Source organism: Rhinopithecus bieti, unplaced genomic scaffold, assembly GCF_001698545.2.
Source record: "Rhinopithecus bieti isolate Rb0 unplaced genomic scaffold, ASM169854v2 scaffold_4658, whole genome shotgun sequence".
NCBI lineage: Eukaryota > Metazoa > Chordata > Mammalia > Primates > Cercopithecidae > Rhinopithecus > Rhinopithecus bieti.
In genome coordinates, this window is record NW_016804523.1 from 943,845 (window position 1) to 969,619 (window position 25,775).

A 25,775-nucleotide genomic window follows, 5' to 3' on the forward strand; every position below is an offset into this window, starting at 1 on the left:
TTTGAAGACTTAGGGAGAGGAGTTTAGGAGCTGCCTCTCGTATGGTGGAGACTGTATATGTGGAGGGAGAGAATCCTACTCTAAAACCAGAGGAAAGATTTTTCCCTACTCCCACTCAGACATTCTGGGAAAAAATGACTATTTAGAAAGTGAATGAAATTCAAACTATGTGCATTTCTCTAGGACTTTTCCTTCAAATAGAACTCAACTTAGGCTACTATGTCCAGTCCACCTTTTTAATCCAAAGTGAAATGCCAAACTCAAGACCAAGAAGCATCAGAAGCAGTATTAGATCAACTGGTCAAAAGGGCCATTATTAAAACGATTTATATTTGCCAAAACAAAAATTCATGTTTTTTTCACCTAGAGAAGCCAACTTCCCCCTCATTGTTTCCCTGCCCTCTCTTTACTTTTCCTCTTGCAAACATGCAAAATCCATCTTCATCTTTTCCTCTTTCTCATCTGGATGCCAAAGAAACCATTTTAGCTTTGTTTTCTTGTTTCAAGAAAGCAGCCGAAGGCCAGAGAATAGTGTGTTTTAATTCATTTTGAAAAACAAACTCACACAGATTGATTCTTCAGGTCCCCTGACTTGGACCTGGTACATTAACAAGTCCAAACAACTCTGCATAGTTACATTAATCGTGTTCTTGTGCTGCAAAGTCACTGGATGCAGGTAGCAGTGAAACATTCCCAAGACAATCACTAAACATGCAGAATGCCAGCCAGAAGCATGAATCACTTTCAGGGGTCTTGCTGCAGGGAGCATGAGGTTGTATTTTGTGTGCATTGACAACTGTATAGGATAAGCCAGCTGTGTCCAAGGGAGCAAAGCACCCCCTATTCTTCTGAACCTAAAGGGGTTTCCTCCTCAAAGAAGCATGTTTTCAATCCCTAAACTTTGGGGCCAGATACAGCTTCAAGTGGCATTTGATGCTCTTTGGAGAGTCAAAGCCAAGCCACCATGAGCATGAAAGCTGTGTGAGCCCCTCCTTCCCTCCTCCCCAGCATGGAAAGAATAATTGCCATTTCACCCTACAAATCCAAAAGAGTCTCCACCATCCCTGGGTTCAAGCACGGACACAAGCCAAGCAAGCCTCGGATACCCAGGCCTGTTTGATTGTAGCTATGTTGGTGTATCTTGTGTACGAGGTGGAAAAGTGCTTTTGTTGTTCTACCTGGTCCAGTTAGGGGAGCAGGACTAGGGGGTGCCTGCCTAATGGTCCCTAGCCCATGTGCTTATACTGGGATCTGTCCCGAGGGATCTGCACCTGGTTGGCAGTCATTTTGTGGTGGACGTGGTAAATTACGAGTGTTACCACAATGATGAGGCCCAAGATGAGCCCCAAAATCAGGGGCAAGGTTTCTTCCAGTTGCTCCCGCTCATCCACTGGGCATTTATGCTCTGAAATGGGAAAGAAGAAAAGCAGTGAGCTCTGGTCAAAATATTCTGAATCATAAGTTCTACAAAACAAAAGGGAAATGGAAGTAAAAGATTTCTCAAGGAAGCTTCAGGACTATTTTCAGAAATAGTTTTCCCCAACCAACCCCAAGGTTAACACTTAATCTTTCTACATAAGGTATAATAAAAATACATTTAATTGTTGGATTCCTGGCAGATGTCAACAAAACATCCAGGTAATTTATTTAAAGGTTCAGAGTTTCACCATTAGACACAATCATCATTGTTTTATTGTTGATTCATTTTAACTTTTATTAAAGTAATATGTTCACATAATACATTGTATAAAATATATAAGTTTCAAAAGACTGAAAATACCAAGTGTTGGTGATGATGTGGAATGACTGGAACTCGTAACACCCCTGTTGAAAAATGTCGTGACCACTCTGCAAAACTGTTCGATAATTTCTAATAAAGACAAACATACGCAGCATCCCATTCCTAGGCATTTACCCAAGGAAAATGAAAACATAAAGAACACAAAAAGACTCCAACATAAATGTTCGTAGCAGCTTTATTCATAATAGCCAAAACTGGAAACAACCAAAATGTTCATCAAAATGGAATGGATAAATTGTGGCATATATTCATATAATGGAACAGTAGTCACTAATAAAAAGGAATGAACTATGGCTATACATAAAAAAATGGGTACATCTCAGAAATATTATGCTGACAGAAAATTGCCAGACACAAAAGAGTGTGTACATACTGTATGATTCCATTTATATGAAGTTCAAGAACAGGTAAAACTAACTTTGTGGTGATAGAAGTCAGAATGTGCTTATATCTGGGGAAAGGAACATAAGGGAACTCTCACCTGTGATGGAAATATTGTAGATTTTGATCTAGGTGATGTTCACATGATTGCAGATATAGGTACAAAAGCATTAAACCATACATTTTAGATTTATTACTGTGTTATTTTTTATTGATACACACTATTCATACATTTTTATGGGATACATGTGATATTTTGTTACATGCATACACTGTAACGAGCAAGTCAGGGAATTTAGGATATTCATCACCTCCAGAATTTATCATTTCTATGTGTGGAGAATGTTTGAAGTCCTCACTTCTGGCTATTTTGAAATGTACAACACATGGTTGTTAACTATAGTCACCCTACTCTGCTATTGAATATTAGAACGTATGCCTATCTAACTATATGTTTGTACTCATTAACCAACCTCTCTTTAGTCCACTCTCCCCAAAACACACACACACACACACACACACACACGCACACACACCCATATCCTTCCCAGCCTCTGGTATCTCCCTACCTCCCTGAGGTCAATCTATTGAGCTCCCACATGTGAATACATGCAATATTTGTCTTTCTGTGTTTGACTTATTTCACTTAATGCAATGTTCCAGTGCCATCCACATTGTTGCAAATGACATGATCTCACTCTTTTCAATGGCTGAATAGTATTCAATTGTGTGTATACACCACATTTTCTTTATCCATTCATCTGTTGATGGACACTTAGGTTGATTCTATAACTTTCCTATTGTGAATAATGCTGGGATAAACATAGGGGTGCATGTAATATATGTAAATTATACTATAATTTTTAAATAAGTGTAGAGCTTGATAAATTTTTACAAACGAACATCTCATGTAACCAACATCTAGATCAAGAACACAAACGTTAGCAGCACCTCAGCGTTGATTTATTTTTCACCCTCCTAAAATTTAAGATAGCTTCGTAGTGTTGAGTCTCCATTTTTTTACATAGAACCACCACCAACAAAAAACTGTTCTTGGGAGATGTTCTAGTGATCAAACAGCTTGTCAGGCTAACCAGAATTGCATTCCTAGAAACCAGAACAGGCTCATTTGCTTCTTGTGGGTAACTGGTGTCCTTTTAACCAAAATCAGGAGCCACAAGTGAAAAATAAACAAGCTTTACATGTCTCTTCATAAAGTCCAAGTTTTTAAAGTCCAGATGACCAAGTAAACATTTATTAAGTACCTACTGTATGCCAGTCTCCTCCAGAATCCCTATTGACATAGTCCCTTCTCTCACCTTGCCTGAGATCAGCAGAAAGGAAAAGGGATGAGCTTTTCTCTCTAATAATAATTAGTGGAGACTTTCACATATACAGCTTTTGAAAACTATATACTTGACATTCCTAGTCCCTAAATTAACAGTCAGTTCTAAGTACAAAGATTATCTGGTTAACAACCCTCTGAGGTACACAATATTATTATACTCATTTTACACATAAGGTAATAAAGTCATAACGATGATAAGTGGTTTGCACAGGGGTAAATGAAGCCTGATCTGAACTCAAACAACTTAACACTATAGTTGGGGCAATACTTAACAGACCTAAACTACTGGCATTAAAAGGCTGCAGAATCCCAAGGTAGAACAGAAAGGAGGGTTTGTCAGTTCGGTTTCCTGATCTGCATGCTGGTTGCAGAGGTTCATCCAGCATCTGAAATTTAAATGAGCTGGATATTTATTACAAAGGGGCACAAGGAAGCTTTCCAGGGTGATGAATATGTTGATTTCTTGATTGTGGTGATGGCTTCACAGGTGTATTCATAAGTCAATATTTATTAAATTACATGCTTAAATGCGTACAACAATTGTACCTAAATACAACTTTTTATATGTGTATATGTGTGTGTATGTATATACACACACATATGTATATGTGTATAAAAATACATATATGTATATGTATACAATATACATACATATAATAGAAAAAGACATTCTTCTAGAAATAGCTTTTTTAAAAGATAGTTTGGCAAATGGTAAAGAAATGTTAAGGAGTTATTAGGACTAAACTGAGCCTTTCTTCTTATTACAACCAAAAGGTTGAAAAAGAATTTGCAGGGAACTTTTTCCCCGACTATTTGATTCCATTCTAATGAGTCCCAACACTTTGAGGGTCAGACTGGACTGATACATCCATTGCTCCAGGGACAAGACCTGAGACGACATAGTGTATCAGAAAGAGTGGCAGACCTAGAACTTCATGATGCCAGCATTGCGGTCTTCTTCTCCAATATGATACCATATTGCCTCTTTGAAGAGAACAATGAATAGAAATGGGATCATGTGGGATAGGAATTTTGTTAACAACAAAGGTTATTTATTTTCCTCATGATAACACCCTGTTGTCCATGTAATGTTAACACAGATTGCAGGGTTTGATTGGTTTGCAGGCACTAGTGGCAACCTCATACAATTTTTTCTTACTTAATACAATACATTGAATAGAAGCAAAGAATTTTTAAAATATTAAGAAGAAATACATTGATTTCAAATTATTTAGTAATAAGGCTAAGTCTGTTTTAAATGGTAAAAATAAAAAAATAAATTATCTCACAAAAAATAGCAAAGACCTCAGGACCTTCAGACTCTCTTCTGTGCACCATTCCAGGTTGCTACTTGAGCAGACCCCAGGCATCTTTACAAGGTTGCCCTTGTGGCCCTATCCTCTGTCTCTTCTCTTCTTAACTCTCTCCTCTGCAGAGCAATTTCATAGTTACCCAGACTGTCAGACCATGGTTTTAGCTCACTTCTCCCTGCTTACACTCTAGTTACCCAGGCAAACAATCAGCCAGGAGCCCCAAATACAACATCTATCTCCCTAGGCAGAATGGGAGAGGCAATGGAGAAAGAGTTGTGTCTGGGAGCAAGAGCTTACATAGCAAAACCACTGGAGAACATGGACAGGTGGTGTTCTGTGTGGCCCCAACTATAGGTATTCAGGACAGGAAGGGTGGTGAGTTAAGAAAGCTTCAGGAGGAAGGGAGGTTGGAGTTGGATTGGGAAGAATCTGGGGATGGGGCACCAAACGACCTTGACCAATTTGTAAAGTCATGTTTTCTCTTTTCTCTTGGTTTGTACCATAACAATGAATAAATAGATATATAGATAGATATAGTTGTAGAAATAGAGATATACATGAACTTTTAGTGGTCTCCATAGATCCAGATCATCACATCAAGAGGGAGTAGATATAATGGAACATTGTGAGGGAGAGAGATGATAGTGGGTTCAGATCCCAGATCTTCCACTGTCCAACCCTGGGCAAGTCTCTTAATCTACTAAGCTTCAGCTTCCTGTAAAATTGAGATGACACCTACTTTACAGGGTTGCTGTGAGTGTCAAATGTCATACTACAGAAGGCCAAGCACAGTGCCTGGCACAGAGTAGCTTTTCTATCATTGTTCACTATAAAAATAGAAGTCTTACACATTTAAGTCTTCTATGCACTTCTTTTAAGTATGGGAGCCTTTGGAGCTCAAGTACCAAATGTATTATTTCTAAATGGATAGTAAAAAGAATGTCTCATATCCTGTTCTTTAAGAAAATAGAGAAAAGTTGATACAGTATGGTAAAAGAAAGGGAAAGAAAAAATATGCTTAGAATGCTATCATGATTTATTTCTCAGATGATTATCTTTTGTTGCTTTAGGAAAAAAATAGAATTAATCACACCACAGAAAAGGGCAATATATAGAGGATACCAACTACATAGAAGTCAAAAAGTATCATAGCTAATACTAAATCCCTCACTTACCAACCCCTATCCAGTAAGTGGTCAAATAAAAAGGAATTCCTGAGCCCACTCTTTTATCCACTGTTTCAAAATCCACAAAGCTCTGAAAACAAAAAGTACTTTGTAATCACTTGTTTGGCAGCAAAACCTGACTTAGTCTAAGGTGAGGCTGCTTGCAGTTTTCAGTCATCCTACTTAGTATGACGTTTCACATGTTACACCACAGGAAACAGAGATATTAGTATGTTTGATTGCACGGGGCTGCCCTGACTCTTCCGTGGTCTTATGTAATCTATAAACTGTGCACTGTATAGTCTTCCTAAAGTCCAAAATATTCTGAATTCTGAAAACCATCTAGCGCCAAGGTTTTTTGTTTGTTTTTTGTTTTTTGTTTTTTTTTTTAGTTCGATCTGGGTTTCAGATGAGGGATTATGAACCCATGAAAGCAGGACATGCTTTTCTCTTTCAGGCTTAAGACAGTGCTTTTAATCTCTGCCTATGACCCATGGAAAAAAAAGACAAAAAAAAAAAAACAAAAAAAAAACACAATATTTTACATGGCAGCTTAGAGCATATGTACACACAGAGACCTAAAGCAGAAGTTTGACAAACAATAGTTATCCTTGCTTTATGCATCTAATAATTTCTGCTCTATTCTATTCTGTTTCATTTAAAACAATGCTGCTCATGACCTACTAAGAAAAGGTTGTAATCTTTTTTGTGCAAGTATAATAAAACTAAGTATCCCTTCTCAGAATAATGTTTATGAATGCATAAAAAATAAAATAAACACGGCCGGGCGCGGTGGCTCAAGCCTGTAATCCCAGCACTTTGGGAGGCCGAGACGGGCGGATCACGAGGTCAGGAGATCGAGACCATCCTGGCTAACATGGTGAAACCCCGTTTCTACTAAAACTACAAAAAACTAGCCGGGCGAGGTGGCGGCGCCTGTAGTCCCAGCTACCCGGGAGGCTGAGGCAGGAGAATGGCGTGAACCCGGGAGGCGGAGCTTGCAGTGAGCTGAGATCCGGCCACAGCACTCCAGCCTGGGTGACAGAGCGAGACTCCGTCTCAAAAAAAAAAATAAATAAATAAAATAAAATAAAATAAAATAAACACAATTACAAGGGAAAGTGAAATTCAGTCATCACATATTTTTAAAAGAATTTCAGATACAGCAATATATGTACTTCCTTATTGGAACACATATATGTTGGCTATGATTATAAATCGGTGAGAAGCGTAAATGTTACTTTGTAAGATCTGCACAAACTAATGTGAGATGAAAATACCTATGATTTCTATTGGTGACAGTCACAGGTACTGCTAGTACTACTGTGGTCTGTCACCTTCATTTGTAAACAAAGGAAATGCTAAATATTAATCAGAAGTTAGTGAAAATAAAGATAGAAATTTTTTCCTCTGAATTCTATCTATAAACCATATGTACCCCAGGGTTAAAATCTTGTACTGTAAACTTATTATGCAACCCTCAGATTACAAAACAAGGAAGGCCTCTGATTTCTGCCAGGGAGAAGAGCATCTATTGGCTTAGCCCAGACCTCATCTGGTTTCAGCTCTCCCTGAACCCCTGACTCCCTGTCCACCTCCACAGGACTTAGGGTCCCTCATGCCTCTGCTCTTGGTGGACTCAAGGCTCCAGAGTACACACAACAGGGGCCAAGGCCGGAAGAGACAAAAACCAGCCTCATCATTGGAAAGAACCAGATGAAGACAAAACAAACAATAAATGAATAATCTGTGGCTGCCAGTTGAAAACAAAAGTCTCCTCAACCCTTAACCCAAGTGTACCCACTAAAATCATAATTTATCTTAGGTGCTGGTTGCTAGATATGTGTTTTATTTCACGACAGCATTTTAAAATTATATTGACTCCCTCAGATAAACTACAAGAGCACTTCATTGCACCCCCAATGAACAGCTTTGGGATAGGCAAGGGAAGCAGAGGCAAGCTCTCTGCTTCCCCAGGCTCTCCCAGCACCATGGACTGAAACTGTTTGAAGAGGAGGGCAAGATTTTTGTGGGCTGTGCTTCCCTTGTTGTTTGGCAACGCAAGATAGAGAAAGGGTTTGACCCTCTTTCCGTATGTTCCCTGGGCTGGCTCTGGACTCCTGTCACATCAGCCAAATGTATTTTGTATACTGAGAAGTTGTTAAGGTGAGTGGGCTCTCGAGACCTTTGACTGGAGACAAGCTGATACCCTCATCAAGATGTAAGCATTCGCTAGACACAGTGGCATCACCACCCAGCTATTTGGGAGACTGAGGTGGGAGGATTGCTTATGCCCAGGAGTTCAAGGCCAGCCTTGACTCCCATCTCAAAAAAAAAAAAAAAAAAAAAAAAGATTTAAGTATTAGAGAAGGAAAAAAATAATAAGAGCAAGTATTGTTTGATGTCACTGTATGCCAGGAACATGACATGCACAGTATACACCCTATCCCACTTGCATTGTATACAACCTATCCCACTAGACTGAAAGTTTCAGCGAGGCGGAAAAAGTTCTTATATCACAATACCTAGGTGTAGTGGACACAGACACTGTCCATTCTTCTTTCGGCATTCACCAGTCCCATATATCCCAATGGGTTTTGACTACAAAGTAGGTCAGAAGTCCCAGGGAGTTCATGCTTCCACAGTGACCATCAGTGATAGATGGCACTTGGTGGGTAAACACTGGTTTTCTCACCCTCAGATGAGATAATTCTGGGACATATCCTATGCTCTCTCCAGAGGACAGTATCCGAAGCACGGAATTCTATGACTGGCCAACTCCATGGCTGAAGGCTGGGGCTCCATCTTGGAGTCCTCAACACAATTCTCAGCTGTGTTCATAACAGATTATTTCCCTTTGGCTGCTTACCCAGGAGGCCTTGAAGACCAACTATCGAGGGTAGCGTGTGTCTTGATTGGGAAGTGCCAGGTAAATCACAGGTCTACAAAACTTTCTGGATCAGCAAACCCTTCATGCGTTTGTGACATGACAGCTTGCCACAGGATGCTCTACTAGGGGGCTGGTGGATACAGAAACGTAAGCCATGTTCATTTCCACTAACACTAAAGTTCCCGCAGATCCAGGTAAAATACAGATTAAGTGGCATCTCCCAATCATGATGCTAGAAACAATATTAAAAAGCTCATGAATTTGGGGTACCCAACAAACTCTGTAAATGCCTCTCGCACTCACATGCTGATGATAGCTACTCAGCAGGAGCAGCTGTGGCCCTCAGATACTAAGGACAAAAGTTCTGATACTCAAAGACAGGTTCTAGGAGGGAAGCCTTCACCAAGTCACTTTACCTCCCCGTGTCTCAGCTGCATTGTAAATGGGGATCTCAGTATCTTTCTGCAGTTCTGTTTGTTTGTTTTGGTTTGGTTTGTTTGCCCCTTGAGAGATAATTAAAAAGGGACCAACCTATAGGTGATGTCTTTTAAATGCCTGATAGACCTGAATCCTGAATAAAGGGAAATAGAGGTAGCCTTCCTATTCTATTATGTTTTTTCTGACATAATACATAAAAGTTTCCTTTTACTCAAGCTATTAGAATACTCAGGCTTGTTTGTTCCCTCCCAGCGACACATCCCCCATCCCATCTCAGCCAGAAATCACATGGGGCTCTCCAAGGGAATTGCGGGCCTTTGAATGAGGCCCTCAAGAATTAATTGTGGAAGAACAAGGTAATCAGTCCCAAAAGAGAAACAGAGTGCCTCAGATTGCAGGGGTGATAGCTTCTATTGCAGGGGTGATAGCATCTATTGCAGGGGTGATAGTTGCTGTACAAAGTGTATTTGGTAAATAAATGAGCCAAAGACGGCCTCTGCGTATTGACCTGTAGGTGGTGTATTTCTTCACTGCAGGCTGAGACTTTAGCTCAAATGCCTGTTGGCACCAAACTCCTACATTTTTACACATCCAATTATTTTTAAAATAGCTTAAACAAGAAAATTTGCAGCTGTTTAGAGCCTGCCTGCTTTGCATACTCCTTGAAACCTCATGCAACAGCTGTTACCCATTGAAAAGACAGGGCCTTGGAGTTATAAGGCTCCAAGGCACTGCTGCCTCTAGCAGTGCTGGGACCCATGGACTCCCTGCTGTGCCGCTGAGCAGATGTCACCTAGACTCAAAAACCCCTCTCCAAAGCCCCTCTGCTTTGGGCATTCCCTTGTGCTCTTCTTTTTCTGGATGGCGGTCCCATACGCCTCCCTCTGGACAGTCTCCTGCTGTGAGGGGCTTCCCTTCTCATAAAACCCTGTCCAAGTGTCTTCCAAAGAAGCGTATTGTGCCTTTAATCCTTCAAACTCTCTATAGTGTTCCATGGGCCAGCAGCATCACCTGAGACCTTGCTAGCAACAGAGCTTCTTGGGGCCCACTCCTAGACCTAAGTGAACCCAACTCTGAGTGCTAACAATATCACCACAGTCATTGCACGTTACAGTTGAAGGTTCATGAGCAGATTGCTGGGCTGAGACTTTTGTTTGGGGGATCAGTGTAGTAGCCAAGTACAATGCACTAAAGGGACTCATGTGATAAAGATGTCAACCTCTATTTGGACTGCTCTCAGCCCTTGTGAGTGTCCACATACTGACTTCATGGACCCTTTCTTGATTTTCTTATAAAATCTATTCAGTAGACAGGTGGGAAGGCTGCCAGGTATGACCCCCTTACACAGGGAATAGACTCTTTTCAGGAAATCATTATGCTGTGTTGGACAATGACCACGGTCCAAACACATGAACACACAAACACACACACAAACACATACACACACACGAACACACAGACACACCCCTGCAGTGGGTGTGCAGATATATGACATAATACTCCCTCCCCATGCAAGCATACTCCACTCACATACACACACTAAAAGCCCCCCGAGCTTCTATTCTGAGGACAAAGGCCCAATGCTAGATCCTGAAAAGGCAACCAAAAGGAATCTTTAAAATTCCACCAAATCGAAAATAATGATCTCTTACAAAACACAGTCGGGGCAGGTGCTGAGAGGCACAGACAGGAGGAGCCAGGAACAAAAAAATGCAGTCACACAAAGGCACTCTGATCCAGTGTGTGATTCTGAATGAGGCTTGCCACCTCCCAGGAATGTCAAGGGGTAAGCCCGGGGACACCATACACAAGAGAACGTCCTAATTGTTAGCCAGAAAAGCCTGGAGTGAGACAAGTGTCATTTGCTTGTGACTTCTCTATTCGCACTTAGGAAGTTATATGTGGTTACAAACTCTCTATGTCTATCCAGCAGCCTTCCCTATCTAGGACCTTGAAGTGGATCAAAACTGGTTTTAAAAGAAAAGATACCATTTACTCCATGCAATGAATTGTACGGAGTTTTAGGAAAGTGGCTCTGCTCCTTATTCAGTGCTTATTTATTCTTACTTTATACACAATTCTAAAAATCTATGAGGTTTGATTTCTCAGGCCATAGCCTGTTTGGTGCCAACAGGCTTTTAAGCTAAAATCTCAGCCTGCAGTGAAGAAGCATTTTCTCACTCTAAGAATTTCTCATTCTAAGCAATGACTTAGAGATAACTCAGAATGGTAAGGAGCTAGGAGAAGCAGCAATTATAGCACCAGTGGTAACAAGAAGTAAAGAAATGCCTAGTAACAGCTAATCAGCAAAAACTGGAAAGTCATTATAAACTATTAAGAGTACCCATATAAACTCAAAAACATTTATGGCAGGGTCCTGGGCACTAGGAAGTGACATTACATAGTCCAATTATTTTCATAATAAATTCCTTATCATCAATAATCATAGTAAGTCAAATTATATTTGATTATGCTTAATATTTTCAGTTTAAGAAAGACGCTATTACATTTTATAAATACTTTCAAAAACAAAAGTATTTTAAAAACCTGTTAAGGTCTTGACACAGTTTAGTAGCTTCAATTTTGTAGACAATGCATTAACATGGGATAACCTATTCTTACACCTGAACAGGTAAGTGCGACACTGCTTTACTAAATATATGACATTCTGATTTGCATGACATGGCAGCATTTGGAAGTCTCTACTAATTAAATCCACACCGTCAAAATATAAACTCAGTCAGAGTTAACTGGACATCTGCAATATGCCAAGCACTGTGTATTAGGTGCCAATAATATAAAAATGAATAAGAAATGGGCCCTTTTCTTAAAGACAATTTAACTTAGGACTTCTTAAATGCCTTCTCAACAATCAAGGTGGAAGGTGGTGCATTCTGTTCAGTAATAGGTTGAGTGGAAGCTGCATTTTATGAAAGCTAGATATCTTGGAAAATGATCATAGATGAAAAAGGTGGAGATTCTCTAATATCCTGAACATTGGAATTGTTGTATTCACCTGGGGGTCTCTGACCCAAAGAAAGGCACAAACAAAGCAATCAAAATTTTTCTGATTTTTTTTATCCATGTAGAATAAACAGAATATAAAATGTAATAACCTCCTTTGTGAGAGAGAGAGAATAAATGACATGAATCCACTTATCTCACACTTGCCCAATGTAAATTGTTGCTGGACTTGAGCAAATTGCAGAAATTTTGACTCCCCTTGTGCCCTACTTCTGCAGGGGTGCTGAGAATGAAAGAATGTGGTTGACCTGAACCTGCCACAGCACAGCTGGGTCCCCTTTCAGGAGCTACACAGACTGAGAGACAGCCTCGTTGCACACTCTCAGCAGAAGCAGCTGGGGTTAAATGGCTCAGCCTTCAGGAACCCTTCCCTCCCTGGAGCTTAAGGACATCCTCCTCCTGAAGGTGCTTGGTGGAAAGACTTGGTAAGTCCAAGACCTGGGCATACACAACCACCCCCACTGCATTCTAGATGCACAGAAACTTGGACTCTTAGCAGCAGAAGCTTCGGCTAGAAGTATCCAAGAGAACAAGAAGAAACTGAAGCCCAGAAAGGCAAAGACCCTTCCCCCATCTGTAGCTCTCTAGATTAACTAACTTCTTAAAGATTTTAGCTGCTTTCTCCTTGGAAAGTTTGCATCAAAATTACGTTTTTTTCCAAAGTGACTTTTTAAATCTTTCTCCCTATAAAGATTCATCTTTTGGCAAAGGAAAGAAGATGGGGAGAGAGTGAAAGATGAAATATAAGAAGGAAGGGAAGAAGGTAAAGAAAAGAAGAAGCAGGAAACAAAGGGAGATAGAGAAGAAAGGACTAAGGTGAAGGAAGACGGGAAGGAGGTTGGGAGGGAGAAAGAAAGAACTACTGAGAAAAGTTCATACATTCAGCTTATTGTTTTTTTAGTCTTTGAAAATTATTAAAGAGGCAGGCAGCATCATTTCAACCTAGAGGAAATCCAAGTGGTAACATCCTGGGGCCCTGGTAGGTCCCTCTCCCATCCTTCCTGAAATAAACTAGGTCTTCTTCCCCTCCATCCCCCACCAGCTTACCTTCACTGAAGACAAAATCTGAGATAATGTCAAAAGGTTGGATGTGGACCGCAGACAGGATCATGGTGACCATCTTCTGTGGATCACTAGAGGCCAGTGAAATGGTTTGTTGAGCTTGACACTCATAGGACTTCCCAGCGGGGGTGACCAAGGCAGAGAGGTGGTGCGAGTTGGCTGTGTGCTTCCCAGCTACAGCAAGATCCCAAAGCAATAGTTAGGCCCCGCTTGCTGGCAGAACTCTCATTGTTCCTAATCTAATGTGCCAGAGAGGTAGTTGTTGCCTCTCAGTTTCAGACCCCACACCACTCCTGTCCTCTCTGTTCCCTTGCCAGGGCTAGGGCTCTACAAATGGCATCAAGTGGTGATGAAAGACAAACACACCCATTCTCTTGAGAGCCAGGGGTCTTTCAATATTAATTTGGAATTCCTGTTTTGAAGAGGAGAGTGATACCTAAAAACTCAACCCCTGTTACTGAATAAAACCTAGGCTGGGCATAGTGGATCCTGCCTGTAATGCCAGAACTTTCGGAGTTCAAGGTGGGAGGATCGTTTGAGCCCAAGATTTCTAGACCAGCCTGAGCAACTTAGAGAGAACCCCATCTCTGCAAATACACACAAGAACACATACACACACATTACAAAATTAGTCTGGCATGGTGATGCAGGCCTGTATCTGGGGAAATTGGGGTGGGAGAATCTCTTGAACCCAGTAACTCACTCCAGGCTGCGGTGATCTATGATGGTGCCACTGCACTCCACTGTGGTGGACAGAGTGAGAACCCATTTCAAAAAAGAAAAAAAAAAAAAATTCCCTAATGAGGGAGATTCCAAAGACACAGAAGGAACAGTGACTTGGTTTTCCACATTTCACACGGGTCTGACAAAGCCAGACAGATTGCTGGTCCTCTGGATGCTTGTCCTTACACACGTACATCCCCTCTGAAGGCCTGCCTCCCATTGCTCCTTTTCTGACCTAAGTTTGAGTTTTCCTTTTCCTTTTGGTCGAATTTAACTGGGGACATCTTGCATGTAAACTTTGATGAAAAGAGAAAATCCTCCTTTTACTGTGATGACAAAAGGGGTGAAAAGGGAAAGATGACACATGCATTTTATGTATTCATTAAAATCCTTTCCCAACTCAGGTGCCTGGGTGATGAAAGGCCTCATTACGAGTGAAACAGACAATTTATAAAGAACAAAATAAATTTAAATGTGGTCTTTGATGGTTTCTGCACATAAGAATATTGTTATTTGGGGGATGAACGCTCCTTTTGCCGAGGACGATCTGGGTGAGTTGTCGGGGGGGATGGGCCAGAAACGCTAGTAAATTATACACGGTGCAGAGTCCACTCTCAGGTGGCTGCAGTCGATGACTGAACATCCCGTGCGAGCCACGCTGCCATGCGCAAAAAGACACCGAAGGCCGTCACATCCCGACCGAAAAGGAAAGTCGCACTGCCCCCTTGCAGTTTTAGCGCATAAGAAACAAAATCAGGGTGTGGAAGAAAATTAAAATGCAGCTTTGCCCTTCTCCGTGGTCCTTCAAAGGCCAAATCATAAGAGGTCGTTTTGAAGCACCAGGGAACGGCAGATCTTCAAGGGACTTCTCACCTAGGATCAGGCCACGGGTGACGTTTGGGTCCCCACGCCTGTGGTTCCTGGCGGATCTACAAGGCCTGAGACCCAGAAGACTCATGGGCGCTCCCGCCTCTTCCGCCCTAAAGAGCAAGCCGAGAAAGACTTGGCCTCGGAGCGCAAAGCCTGGAACGGTTTCCAAAACCCTGAGGAATTCTCTTTCCAAGTCTGCTCTGCGAGTTCCCAGGCTCCCTTCCCAGCCATGCCGGCCTCTACTCACCACTGACTGCATCTTTGAAGTGGGTCTTCTCGGAGGAGTCGTAGACAAACTGCACTTTGCTCAGCCTCCAAGTCGCCTCAGGTCCCTTGGACGTGTTGTGGCTTTCCTGTTGAGCCGGGGAGGCGCGCTTGAATCGCCCCCGCAGCGTCTGGGTTCTTAAACCCGGGGCCCGCCACTTCCCACACCCACGCGCAGCCTGCGGCCCCTCTGCCAGCTGGGCTCGGAGTTACCTTTACAAAGAGCATTTTGAGTGCGTAGGCGCGATCCACCCAGAACACTTGCAGCTCCGACTCGCTGTGGCCACAGCGGCCCTTCACCTCAGCTCCCCGGGTCAGTGCGATATCAGCCTGTTCTGTGATCAGCTGGGAACACAGACGCCCCGCGCCCCCTCAGCTCGCCCGGCCCTGGGGCGGGGGCTGTAAAGGGTGGCGCGTCCAAACTCTGGGTTGCACGCTTGGGCGCTCCTTTGCGCGCGCGCATCCCAGGTTCCGGGAACATGCAGTTAGATGCTCTACGTGCAGCCCCGGCCGATAGGGAAGCGGAGAGAAGGGGGTTTACTTTCAAAGCAGGCAGGGGAGCAGAAGGCATTGCAAGTTGGAATCCCCATGCAGCATTCGGGAGCAGCCTGCAGGGGTGTGGGGAAGAAGGCGGGCAACCCAGGTTTCCGAAGGGCCTTGAGGAAGGGTGCCCTTCGCCCTGGAGCCCTAGGAGCAAGCTGAGGGGGAAGAGATTCCTTACATCTACGTAATTGCTGGCCCACACATCATAAGGTACAATAAATTTAGCTGCAAACTCTGCCATGAGACAAGTCGTCCCATTTTCCCGCACCACAAATATATCTTTTTCAGGGTTAGTGGAAAGGCCTGAGAGATTTTCCACTTCTTGTTCTGCCATGATTTGAGCCATTGTATCTGCGGAACAAACAAAACAATTCCATCAGTTCAGGACTCAGGGAGCCCACGCGCCTCGGGCGCTAGGGTGGGGAGACAGTGGTCTGCAGGCTTTGGAGTGACAAAGTTCTCTGCCAGCAGCTGTGCGCTCTACGAGCCGTTTCTCTAGTCCGGGTCTAACAAGCTTCATTCCTTCTCTGTTAATTAATAATGAAAATATGATTTTAAAAATAATTTAAAAATCATGACTTTGTTTGTAATACAGCTGACCGTTTTCTACATCTTGGGATTTTAAACTAAGTATTTCTTGCTAATGCTCTGACTTCACGAAGCTGGCCTGTCTAGGCTCTGTCTGCAATATGTCACACAGGTGTATGGCTCTCACGGGAATTCCCTGCCACCGGCTGGGGAGACCCTGCCTCCTCCCCTAAAAGAAAAAAAAAACCCGCAAAACATTAAGGGCCATATTTTTTTTATCTTAAGCTAATTGGCTTTACTTTGCCGGCTCTGTTCTCTGCAAAGAGTGCATCCCGTCCTCTCTCCCAGTCGCCAAATCGCTACTCACGGAACAACATCAGGAGAACTCGAAGTCTGTCGACGCTGGGGACCGTTCTTCCTTGGAGATCCATACTCGCAGTGCAGCGAATGAGGCCAGCTGTGCTACTGCAGAGGCCGCCCGAGAGGGAATCCCTCAAAGTCGCCGCTGGAGTGGGCCGGGGTGAGCGAGGGGCGGGGGACAGAGAAGGAGGTGGGAGGGAGCGCGTATTCTGTGAGCGCTGGCTAGGACTCCGTGTGGAGTGCGGCACCGACAGCTGCTGGCAGAGCAAATCAGCTCACTGCAGAGGAAAGGACCGCGCGGCGAGGGAGCTGTCCACGGCTGCGAGTGCTGAAAGCAATCCGATTGTGTGGCAGGAGTGGCTGTGGCTTGGCTTGTGCGGAGGGCCAATGAGATTTGGGGGTACCTAAAATTCTCCCTGGTTCTGTTTCCTGTTCTGCAATTGCATCCGCCAATATGCGTCTGTTCTGAGAAACTTAACAGCACCCTCAGACTTACTAAAGCTCCTTACCAGGTACAGTTATTACGTGGTGTAGATACCATACCACTGGAGTACTGTCTTCTGAAAATGCATCTGGTTCCTGGAAGAAAACGGTGGAGCAAAAATTGTTGCTGCTTTGAGGAAGGAGGGCTATGTAGGAATAGAGAAGAGAAAATGCTATGGCAACAGTTTCCTGAATTTGGAGACATCCCTTTCTCTCCTTTGCTCTCAATGAGCTCACGGGTTTAAAGTAAAATTGACGCCTCCTCAAACGAGGCCATCAGACAATGCAGTAGCTCTATGTGGGCTTATTTTCCTGTGAATTTTGCTCCCAGGAGCATGAGGACTCTGACCTCTGGGATCACCTATCCTCTTGCATTATACTGTGACCACTCTGCCAAGAAGGGATGCAAGCAAATCAGAAGTTTTTGAGAGTTATCTAGTATCTCTTAGGAGAGAAATTTTAGAATTATGCCCTAGATAATGTCACATGGTTATGTAAGAAAAACACACACTGATACTACTCTAAGCCTCTAGTGGAACAGAAAAACAAATATTACTGGGCTAATTCCTATATTTACATATTTGGTAGCTTGCTTATTTTTTATTTTGCTCTATGAATCAGAATACAGCTTTCAAAATACACATGCAGTCCTCATCAATTGTAGTGATGTCCAAATATTTTATTCCTTAGAAGATATTTCATGATGCAAATAAATGTTGTATCAGTAATATAATGTTATAAAACGTCATATTAAAGGGAAAATTGCAAAGTATTTCACCTGCATTATCTAATTTGATTCTCTCCAATCTTAGAAGGTAGGCAAGGAAAGATACGAGTTACTGTGGTTTTACATACCCCAAAACTGAGGCTCAACTAAATTAAATGACCTTCCCAAATATCACATGGTCAGTTAGAATTAAAATACAAAAATCACATGCTTTAACTCTGTAAAGATTATCTTCATTTCTCCTTACATAATATTTTACTCCATATTTTGATTTCCATAAAATCTTCATTCAATATCAAATAATAATCTGAAACCTGAAATCTCTATCCTTAATTCACATTCTTGAAATTTATAGAATGCTGTTTTAAATATAATCACATTCTTTCTAACATATCTGCCACAAAGTATCTATATAATGCTTTGGCTTTCAAACATATTCCTATATCAATCATTACATCACTAGCAATTCAAATTATAAAGTAATATTAAAATTGATACTATATTTTGACATTTTGACTTTCATGTTTGTATTTCAGTGTTTCATCCAAACATTTCTCAAGAGCTTTACAAAGATGATTATATATAGAATTGGTGCAAATTTTACAGGAGAACTTAACAGAAATGATTTTATACAGAAGATTGATATAAGGTCAATTCTTATCAGTTGAAAGTGGAAGATATAACATTTGTATGTGTTACATTTTTTCATGTTAGTAATTATTATTAATCACTTATTTTCCTGCAGTAATGTAAAACTGGAAAACAATGAGACGTGTAATGAAGTATTTATTCTCTCTCTCTCTCTCTCTCTCTCTCTCCCCCCAGTATTTTATGAGGACAGAAATTAGTAGATTTCAGTTCAGGATTCACTACTTATTACTTTTGTGATCTTCTAAAGATTTTATTTTTTCTCACCTGTAAAATTGGTAAAATAACTCAGAGGATGGCTAGTTAGACCAAATGGGCCAATGAATATAAAAGCATTCTAAACAAATTACAAATAGATCTGTAAACATTAACCGAATATGTACTACTTCTGGTATGCTTGATGTTTTGAAAACCAAAAGATATTTATCATTACACAAGTAGGAGAGATACCTATAAGAGATTATGACAATTTCTCTTGCGACATGTTTTTGCAGATATCTTCATTACATAAGTTGCTAAAAGATCAACTGAATTAATTGTTATCTGCCTTAATGATAAAAGATTAAATGAGTAGTAGCATTGGTCATTGATCCTAAAATGTTGTAGTTGATTTACAGATCAGATGGTTGTTCCTTTGAAAATTATACCTGATATAAATGATCTCTTCGTTGACACTGGAGAGTGTACCCTAGAGTACTCAAATGAGTTGAAAAACGAAAGGAAGCAATTTTAACCCTTTTTGGGGGGAGGATTATTTGCAAAGCACAATCAGTTCAATGACTTTTTAATGTTTAATCTTAAACATGGCTAACAAATGCCCATTAATTTATCATCTTATCCACTGTGATACATTGCAATAGGAGTTGGGTCATTATACCTACAACTTTCACCTACATTAATTAAATATCTTTCTAATCATTCTGAAAAAAGTCTTTGGTTCTCTAAAATAAGCAAAGAGGTGATTAAGGAGCAAAATTTACCATTAAATTGCATTTTAATATATTAACAATGTTTCCCAGAATTTGTTCTATTTTTCATTTCTCTAGTCTAAAAGATGGTAGGAGAAATCGACATAAATATGTACACCTGCATAGGTGGTGACTGTGTCAAATTTTATTATTGCTGTTGGTGGTCAATAGAAACTGTTACGGTGCAATGTGACCTAAATACACTGGATTTGGGATCTCCTCTAGATCCTCTAGGTCCTTCAAAGGCTGTTTTTCCATTCATATAGATACTTACTGAATTAGCCTTTATGAATCTCATGCCATTGAGTGGTTTCTGCTTTATAAAAGTGCAAGAAGAGGCCCCTGTCTAGAACTTTCAATTTGGATGAGAAAAAATAAGAATTTACATAAAGACGCCAGTTAGCCTGGCACAGTGTCTGCATAAATGTTTAGGGGAAAAAAGTAAGACAGGCATCCCAGGTGGGAGAGCGGTTGAAATTGACCAAAAAAGGCCTCTTGGAGAAGGTGAGTCTTGAAAGAAGTTGACAAACTGATGTAGGGTGGAAGGAAGGATGCAGATAGAAGAAATATATTGAATAGGGAATCAATGCAAAGATGTAACTCTTCATCCGTCCATATTTATCCATTTGCAATAAAAAGCAAATTAGGCCCTAAATTCACAATGCCTTATGTACTATAGAACCCCTATTTTATTTCCTTATTTGATAATTTACCCACATATGGCATATGTAAAAGAATGGCATATGCAAAATTTATTCTAAATAAAATTCAACTTTTCAAGTTGTTAGAGGCATCTTTTATACTTGGTTATGCAAGCAATTGACTTGTTTTTGTAGAATCAAGAAACAAATTACGAAAATTAGTGAACAATACTAGTGAGAAAGGCATATTCATGAGCGTCAAAAGGAAAAGGCTGGGCTTTGTTGCAGCTGAAATTTGGTTTATTGGCATTTCAGTCCACTTTACATTAAAGTGTAAAAATGTACTCCTTGCTCTGTTGTCCCCACAGACACCAAGCCATCCCTCTGCAACCTACACGCAGACAATGGAAGCACACACGAATAACAGAAGCAGAAATAATTTAAATAAGCAAGATGCACACAGCTGTTAAGCCAGACTTTCTACTCACCAAAACCTTTTCTTGTGTTCAGTTTCTCATAGAACAATTATTTCATTTAATCATTGCCTTCGAAGACCTTTGCAATGCTTTCTAGGATCTAAACCCTTGTGGGATAGAAACTGAAAAATAAATGTATGCACAAGAATTATTTTTCAGTTTCTATCCCACAAGGGTTTAGATCCAGAGCAAAGAGTACAAAAATAAGTGTCTGCATGAGCAATGTATGCACCAGAATATTTTGCGCATACATTGCTAAGCTCTAGAATCTTTGGGAAGTATAGGAAAATTGAGATTAGGCTCCAATGCACTCAGTCTGCATGCCCTTGGTATAATTTCCCTCATCCTAGTGCTTCTTTGGTGTCTCCTGCATCTACTCTAATGAAACAACGGTTATTTCTGCAATAAGGGTAACCAGTAGAGGAAACAAACCACCAGAATGATGGCCTTTTTATTGGCTATGTTCACACTAAGTCCTGAAAAACATATCATTTATGAGTTCATTTAGAAGAATTGCCTTCAGCATGGGGAATATAGAGAACAGCATCCTTATAGTAAACCCTGAATAAGTAAATGGTGAGGGGCCAGGTAATCATTCCTCAAAATTTCAGTAGCAAATAAATCATTTTTGTCTTCTGAATCCGTGATTAGTTAACTGTTTTGGTCAGTCTTACATTTTTGCTCAGTGATACACAATTCACTCTGCTATCTCAGCAGTGAGGAAAACCTTGTTAACTTATGGGCAGGGGACCTTTCTGTAAGGTTGAATTAAAACTCATTTGAGGATTTTTAAAAATCTTTAATAAGTCTGTTCTCCAAGAAATAGCATCTGTCACAATAGGCCTAAGGTTAGACAAGCTGTGGCTCATTTAACATATTTTGCTACCTGAATTCTGTGACAAAGCAGTACCCTAAAAATCTCTGAGATATCACAGGAGTTCACTGTTCCCTTGATTAGTTTATCTCTCTCTCTCTCTCTCTCTCTCTTTTTGAGACTCTCACTCTGTCGCCCAGGCTAGAGTGCAGTGGCACAATCTTTACTCACTGCAACCTCTGCCTCCTGGATTCAAAGTATTCTCCTGCCTCAAACCTCCTGAGTAGCTGGGACTACAGGTGTGTGCCACCATGACTGGCTAATTTTTTGTATTTTTAGTAGAGATGGGATTTCACTATGTTGGCCAGGCAGGTCTCGAACTCCTGACCTCATGATCTGCCTGCCTTGGCCTCCCAAAGTGCTGGAATTACAGGTGTAAGCCACCGCGACCGGCCAAGTTACTCTTTTAATTGTCTATCTGAAGTTATCTGCATATTAACTTGAAGATGTGTTTGGAACTAAGGAAAATTTATATTAATGGCCTTTGGGAAGGAGGGTGAGAGTGGAGTCCAGAGTCCACTGTCTCCTATTGAAGCTTTGCTGGCATTGTAGCTGGAGTCCTGGAATTCCCTGGGGTGCTCTGATGTAAGTTTAGGACTTCCTCTCTCTCTCTCTCTCTCTCTCTCTCTCTCTCTCTCTCTCATTGTGAAAGCGTAGCAAGATGTTTTAGTAACAAGGTAGTCGAAAGGGGAGAGTGTATTGGAAAGGTGAATGGGATGGGAGTCTAAGAAGCGATATGTTAGTTATGACTGTATTACTCTATTAGCGACAACATCTGGAAGGAGTGGCTTCACTTCTCTGGTCTTCGATATATCTTTCCTAAAGGATCGCTCCAGGACTACATGCCCCAAGCCTCTGAGTGATTTTAGTAGGGAAGTAATCTGAGCAATATCCTTTGGATGATGTGGGTGGGTACTCGGAATTTAATTATTAAAATTTAATATCTGAACATGCAAGAAGTGTGCGTTGCTCAGGACACATGGACCATGGTCTGTGGCGTTACCTTTGGATGGCGCGGCGGTAGGTGGCCTGGTTGCTCGTGGCTCAGTATCCTTGGGCTGGCACGTGAGCCCACTGCGGACTCCAGACTTGACAGCTTCTGCCGGCAGGAAGGAAGATGCACTCTACTGTTGGGCGCTTCGCTGCCTGCACCCCTGCCTAGCGATGTCCTCAGCCTAGGAAAGACGTCAGCGCTTTGCACCGGAGTTGGATTCTTTGGCACATTCGAGCAGCTGCTCCGGGTATAGCGGTGGATGATAAAACTCAAGCCTACTTGCAAAGGCAAGGTCCACACCGGCTCCAAAGCTCAGGGAGAGAGGTCAGTCCAGGGGCTGGAGCTGAGTATGTTCGGGCCATGGCGACAGGAACCACGGGGTCTTTAGTGTTCGGTTACCTAGAAGAGTTACATATGTCACAAGAGTCCATTGTTCCCTTAGTTACTTACTGTTTTTACTTGTCTGACAATTTTAAACGGGGACGAAAGTTAGCGTGTCTTGGCTCCTCTGAGACTTTCTTTGGAGCTCTTTTGCCCCAGGAAGCCTCTACCAACCTTGCTCTGGGGCGGGGAGGATGGGCGATGAGACAGACCCTGGTGATCACTGGCCGCGGGCTTCTCGGGTCCCTACCTTGTCCAGAGAAAAGCCTGGAGACTACTAGGAGAGGCAGGGTATTAAACAGAGGAGAGGGAGGAGATCAGGTTACAGAGGCTTCGCTTCTCTTTTTTTCTTTTTCTTTTCTAAACCGCCAGCACAATATCCGTGCCGAGGGAAACTCCCCCGACAAGCCCCAACAGTCTAGCCTCCGGGTAAAATGGGGAGGATGTTGCGTTCCAGGGCCAGGGGCGCGCGGGGATCCTTGCTGCAATTTGGTCCTGGGACAACCCCAGGACCTGTACGAGATTTTCCAAACAGACAATAGATTCTGCTCGCTCAGAGGAGATCGAAGCAGACTGCCAACTAGGCTCCAACGGCGCGGAGACAGCCCAGGCGCGTACCCAGAGGAAGTGGTATCTCCGCGCGGGGCTGGCGCGAGCCCTGGAAACGAATGGGTTCGGGTCCCAGGACCAGGAGAGAAGGTGGACTGACTCATTGGTGTTCCCTCTGTAGGGTCCCTATTCGCTAAGCTAAGCTCTATGCCCAGAGAAGAGGTACTGAAATTCACACCTCCTCCTACCTCCAACCCCTCCAGGCGCCCAAAGCTGCCGGAGGCTCTGGGCTATGTTGGGACTTTTTTTCTGCTGTCCTCTCATTCCCCAATCTGGGCATGAGGGCGCGGGAGAAAGGACTTCTCCACCCTAGATCGGAACTGGAAGAAAACTACAGTCTTCCGCCTAAACGCAAGACAAACCGCAGGCCCGCCCCCCGGGGAAGGTCTCCGCTGCTGAGGCTGCTTGGGAACTCCGGTGGGCACCCCCGCATGTCCTGGTCCAGCAGCCAGCCAGGTGCGCTGCCGACGCCTCAGGCGGGAGGTAAGACCCCCGTGTCTGGCTGCGCTTAAGGGTGGCCTGTCCCCGGCCTCTCTCCCCTGGTCCAGTGAGGGCCAGATACGAACTCTGGGAAGCCCCACACCTGATAAACGCCCGGGGGATTTTTTCAACAGTCCCTCAAAATAAGAGTATGAAAACACCCCGTTCGGTTACTTTTTTCTCCAAGGTGACCATTAGGGTTGTTTCAACTTAAAAGCAGATTTAGGGGTGCCCCAGCCTTGCCCCAGCTTGTGAGATCCCCCAGGCCTCTGCTGTCCACCAGAGGTGTCCCTTGGCCCAGCAGCCCCGCTTGGGCACCTAACCCCGCAGGCTCTAGGCCCAAATCTATTTCCTCTCCAGGATTATCTAATTCTCCGGGGCCAATGTTTTTCCTCTTCTTCAGCGAAACCGCAGGGTCTATGGAAGTTTATAGCCAACGCCTCGCCTGCAGCCTCCCGAGTCTCAACCCAAGCCAGCCCAGCCTTATAGCCCAGAGCAGCAAAGCCACAGCAGGCAAAGCGAGCTAATACGGGTCGCGCGGAGGTCGGGAGCCCTGGCGGCGGCGGCGGTGGGGCAGTTATTCCCGGGTGACTCTGGAGACGCGCGCAGATGGGGGACGCCTCTGGAGACGCGCGCAGATGGGGGACGCCTCTGGCCACGCACTTGGGGCCAGCTGCAGCTCCTGGGAGCCCGGCGCTGATGGATCATCTCATTTCCCAACTTGATGGGCCGAAACCTGGGATGGCTGTACCGGCAGGGAGAGGGTGGGCTCACGGACAGAGGGGTAGGCGGCCCTAGGTGCCGGATTTTGGTTAGGGAAGGACACATTTCTTAGAGGAAAAAAACCTAATTTCCCCTCATCGCGAGGTTATGATCCGTTTTTCCATTTTATGGTCTGAGCACAGGCGCCGCGCCCCTCGTCGCCATGGACCGCGCGCGGGCCCTGAGTGCAGTGGCAGTTCCCGGGGGCGCCTGGGGCCTCTGAGTCCGCCCGCACTGCGCCACGTGGCATCTTTTCCCACCGAAGGCTGCGGAAGCAAAGGACTCGCCCTTCCAATTCCTGGAAAGAGCCCTGGGGGCAAGCGGGCCGCAAAAACCTTCCTTCCATTCCGGGTCCACCTAAAGTCCGCATCTCCCCGTGGACTGAGTACTTGGGCTCTGGTCCGGTGCTCGCCCCGAGCCTCGGGGCACTGCGAAGCTAAGGGCCAACCCCGTGCCACAGCAACCAGTTTGGAGCAAGGAGGCAGAACAGGTGTTGAAAGTCGGGGCAGTGGTGAGGGAGGGTTGTAGAAGGGTGCGTGGGAAATGCGCATCGAAATGCTTGAATTCCTTCTGTCTGACCCTCCAACAAGACGAAGAAAGTCGTGTATCCCCTGGGAAGGAGAGGCTGCACGTCCCTGTCCTGACACCCCGCCCCAGGGCTCAAGCGGGAGTCAGAGGGAATGAGAAGAGTGGGAAGCCCCAGGCTAAGTTTGGGTGACAGGTGAGCAGATGAACTGGAGAAGGGTGGTGATGCGGGGATTCCTGCCTCTGGGCAGTAACTAAGAGTTTTTTCCTTTCAGCTTCCCAGAATCTTTCTCCATCTCAAGAAGTGGAACTTGGACTCTGCTCCAAGGCCTTCCTCCTTGGTTGGGTCTTGGAGAGCACTGAACAGATCTCAAACCTGGGATCTTAAAGAATCCCAAATTTGGGTGCACCTCAGCAGAATATGCTCTCACAGACCAGACTGTCAGGAAAGCCGCAGCTCTCTAGCGGGCCAGGAAACACCACATGGTTCAGGGCA

General features: G+C 43.3%; 1 protein-coding gene across 1 annotated transcript; it reads right to left on the reverse strand.

Moving 5' to 3' along the window:
• Positions 1–520: 520 nt before the first annotated feature.
• On the reverse strand, positions 521–22,910 carry LAMP5 (lysosome associated membrane protein 5). The gene is made up of 7 exons (XM_017868903.1): positions 22,532–22,910; positions 16,719–17,290; positions 16,002–16,174; positions 15,494–15,625; positions 15,264–15,369; positions 13,409–13,597; positions 521–1,405 (listed from the first exon to the last, which is right to left on the reverse strand). Exons 2-7 carry the CDS (start codon positions 16,780–16,782, stop codon positions 1,227–1,229), a joined length of 843 nt encoding a protein of 280 aa, XP_017724392.1. The 5' UTR covers positions 16,783–17,290; positions 22,532–22,910; the 3' UTR covers positions 521–1,226.
• Between the last annotated feature and the right edge of the window lie 2,865 nt (positions 22,911–25,775).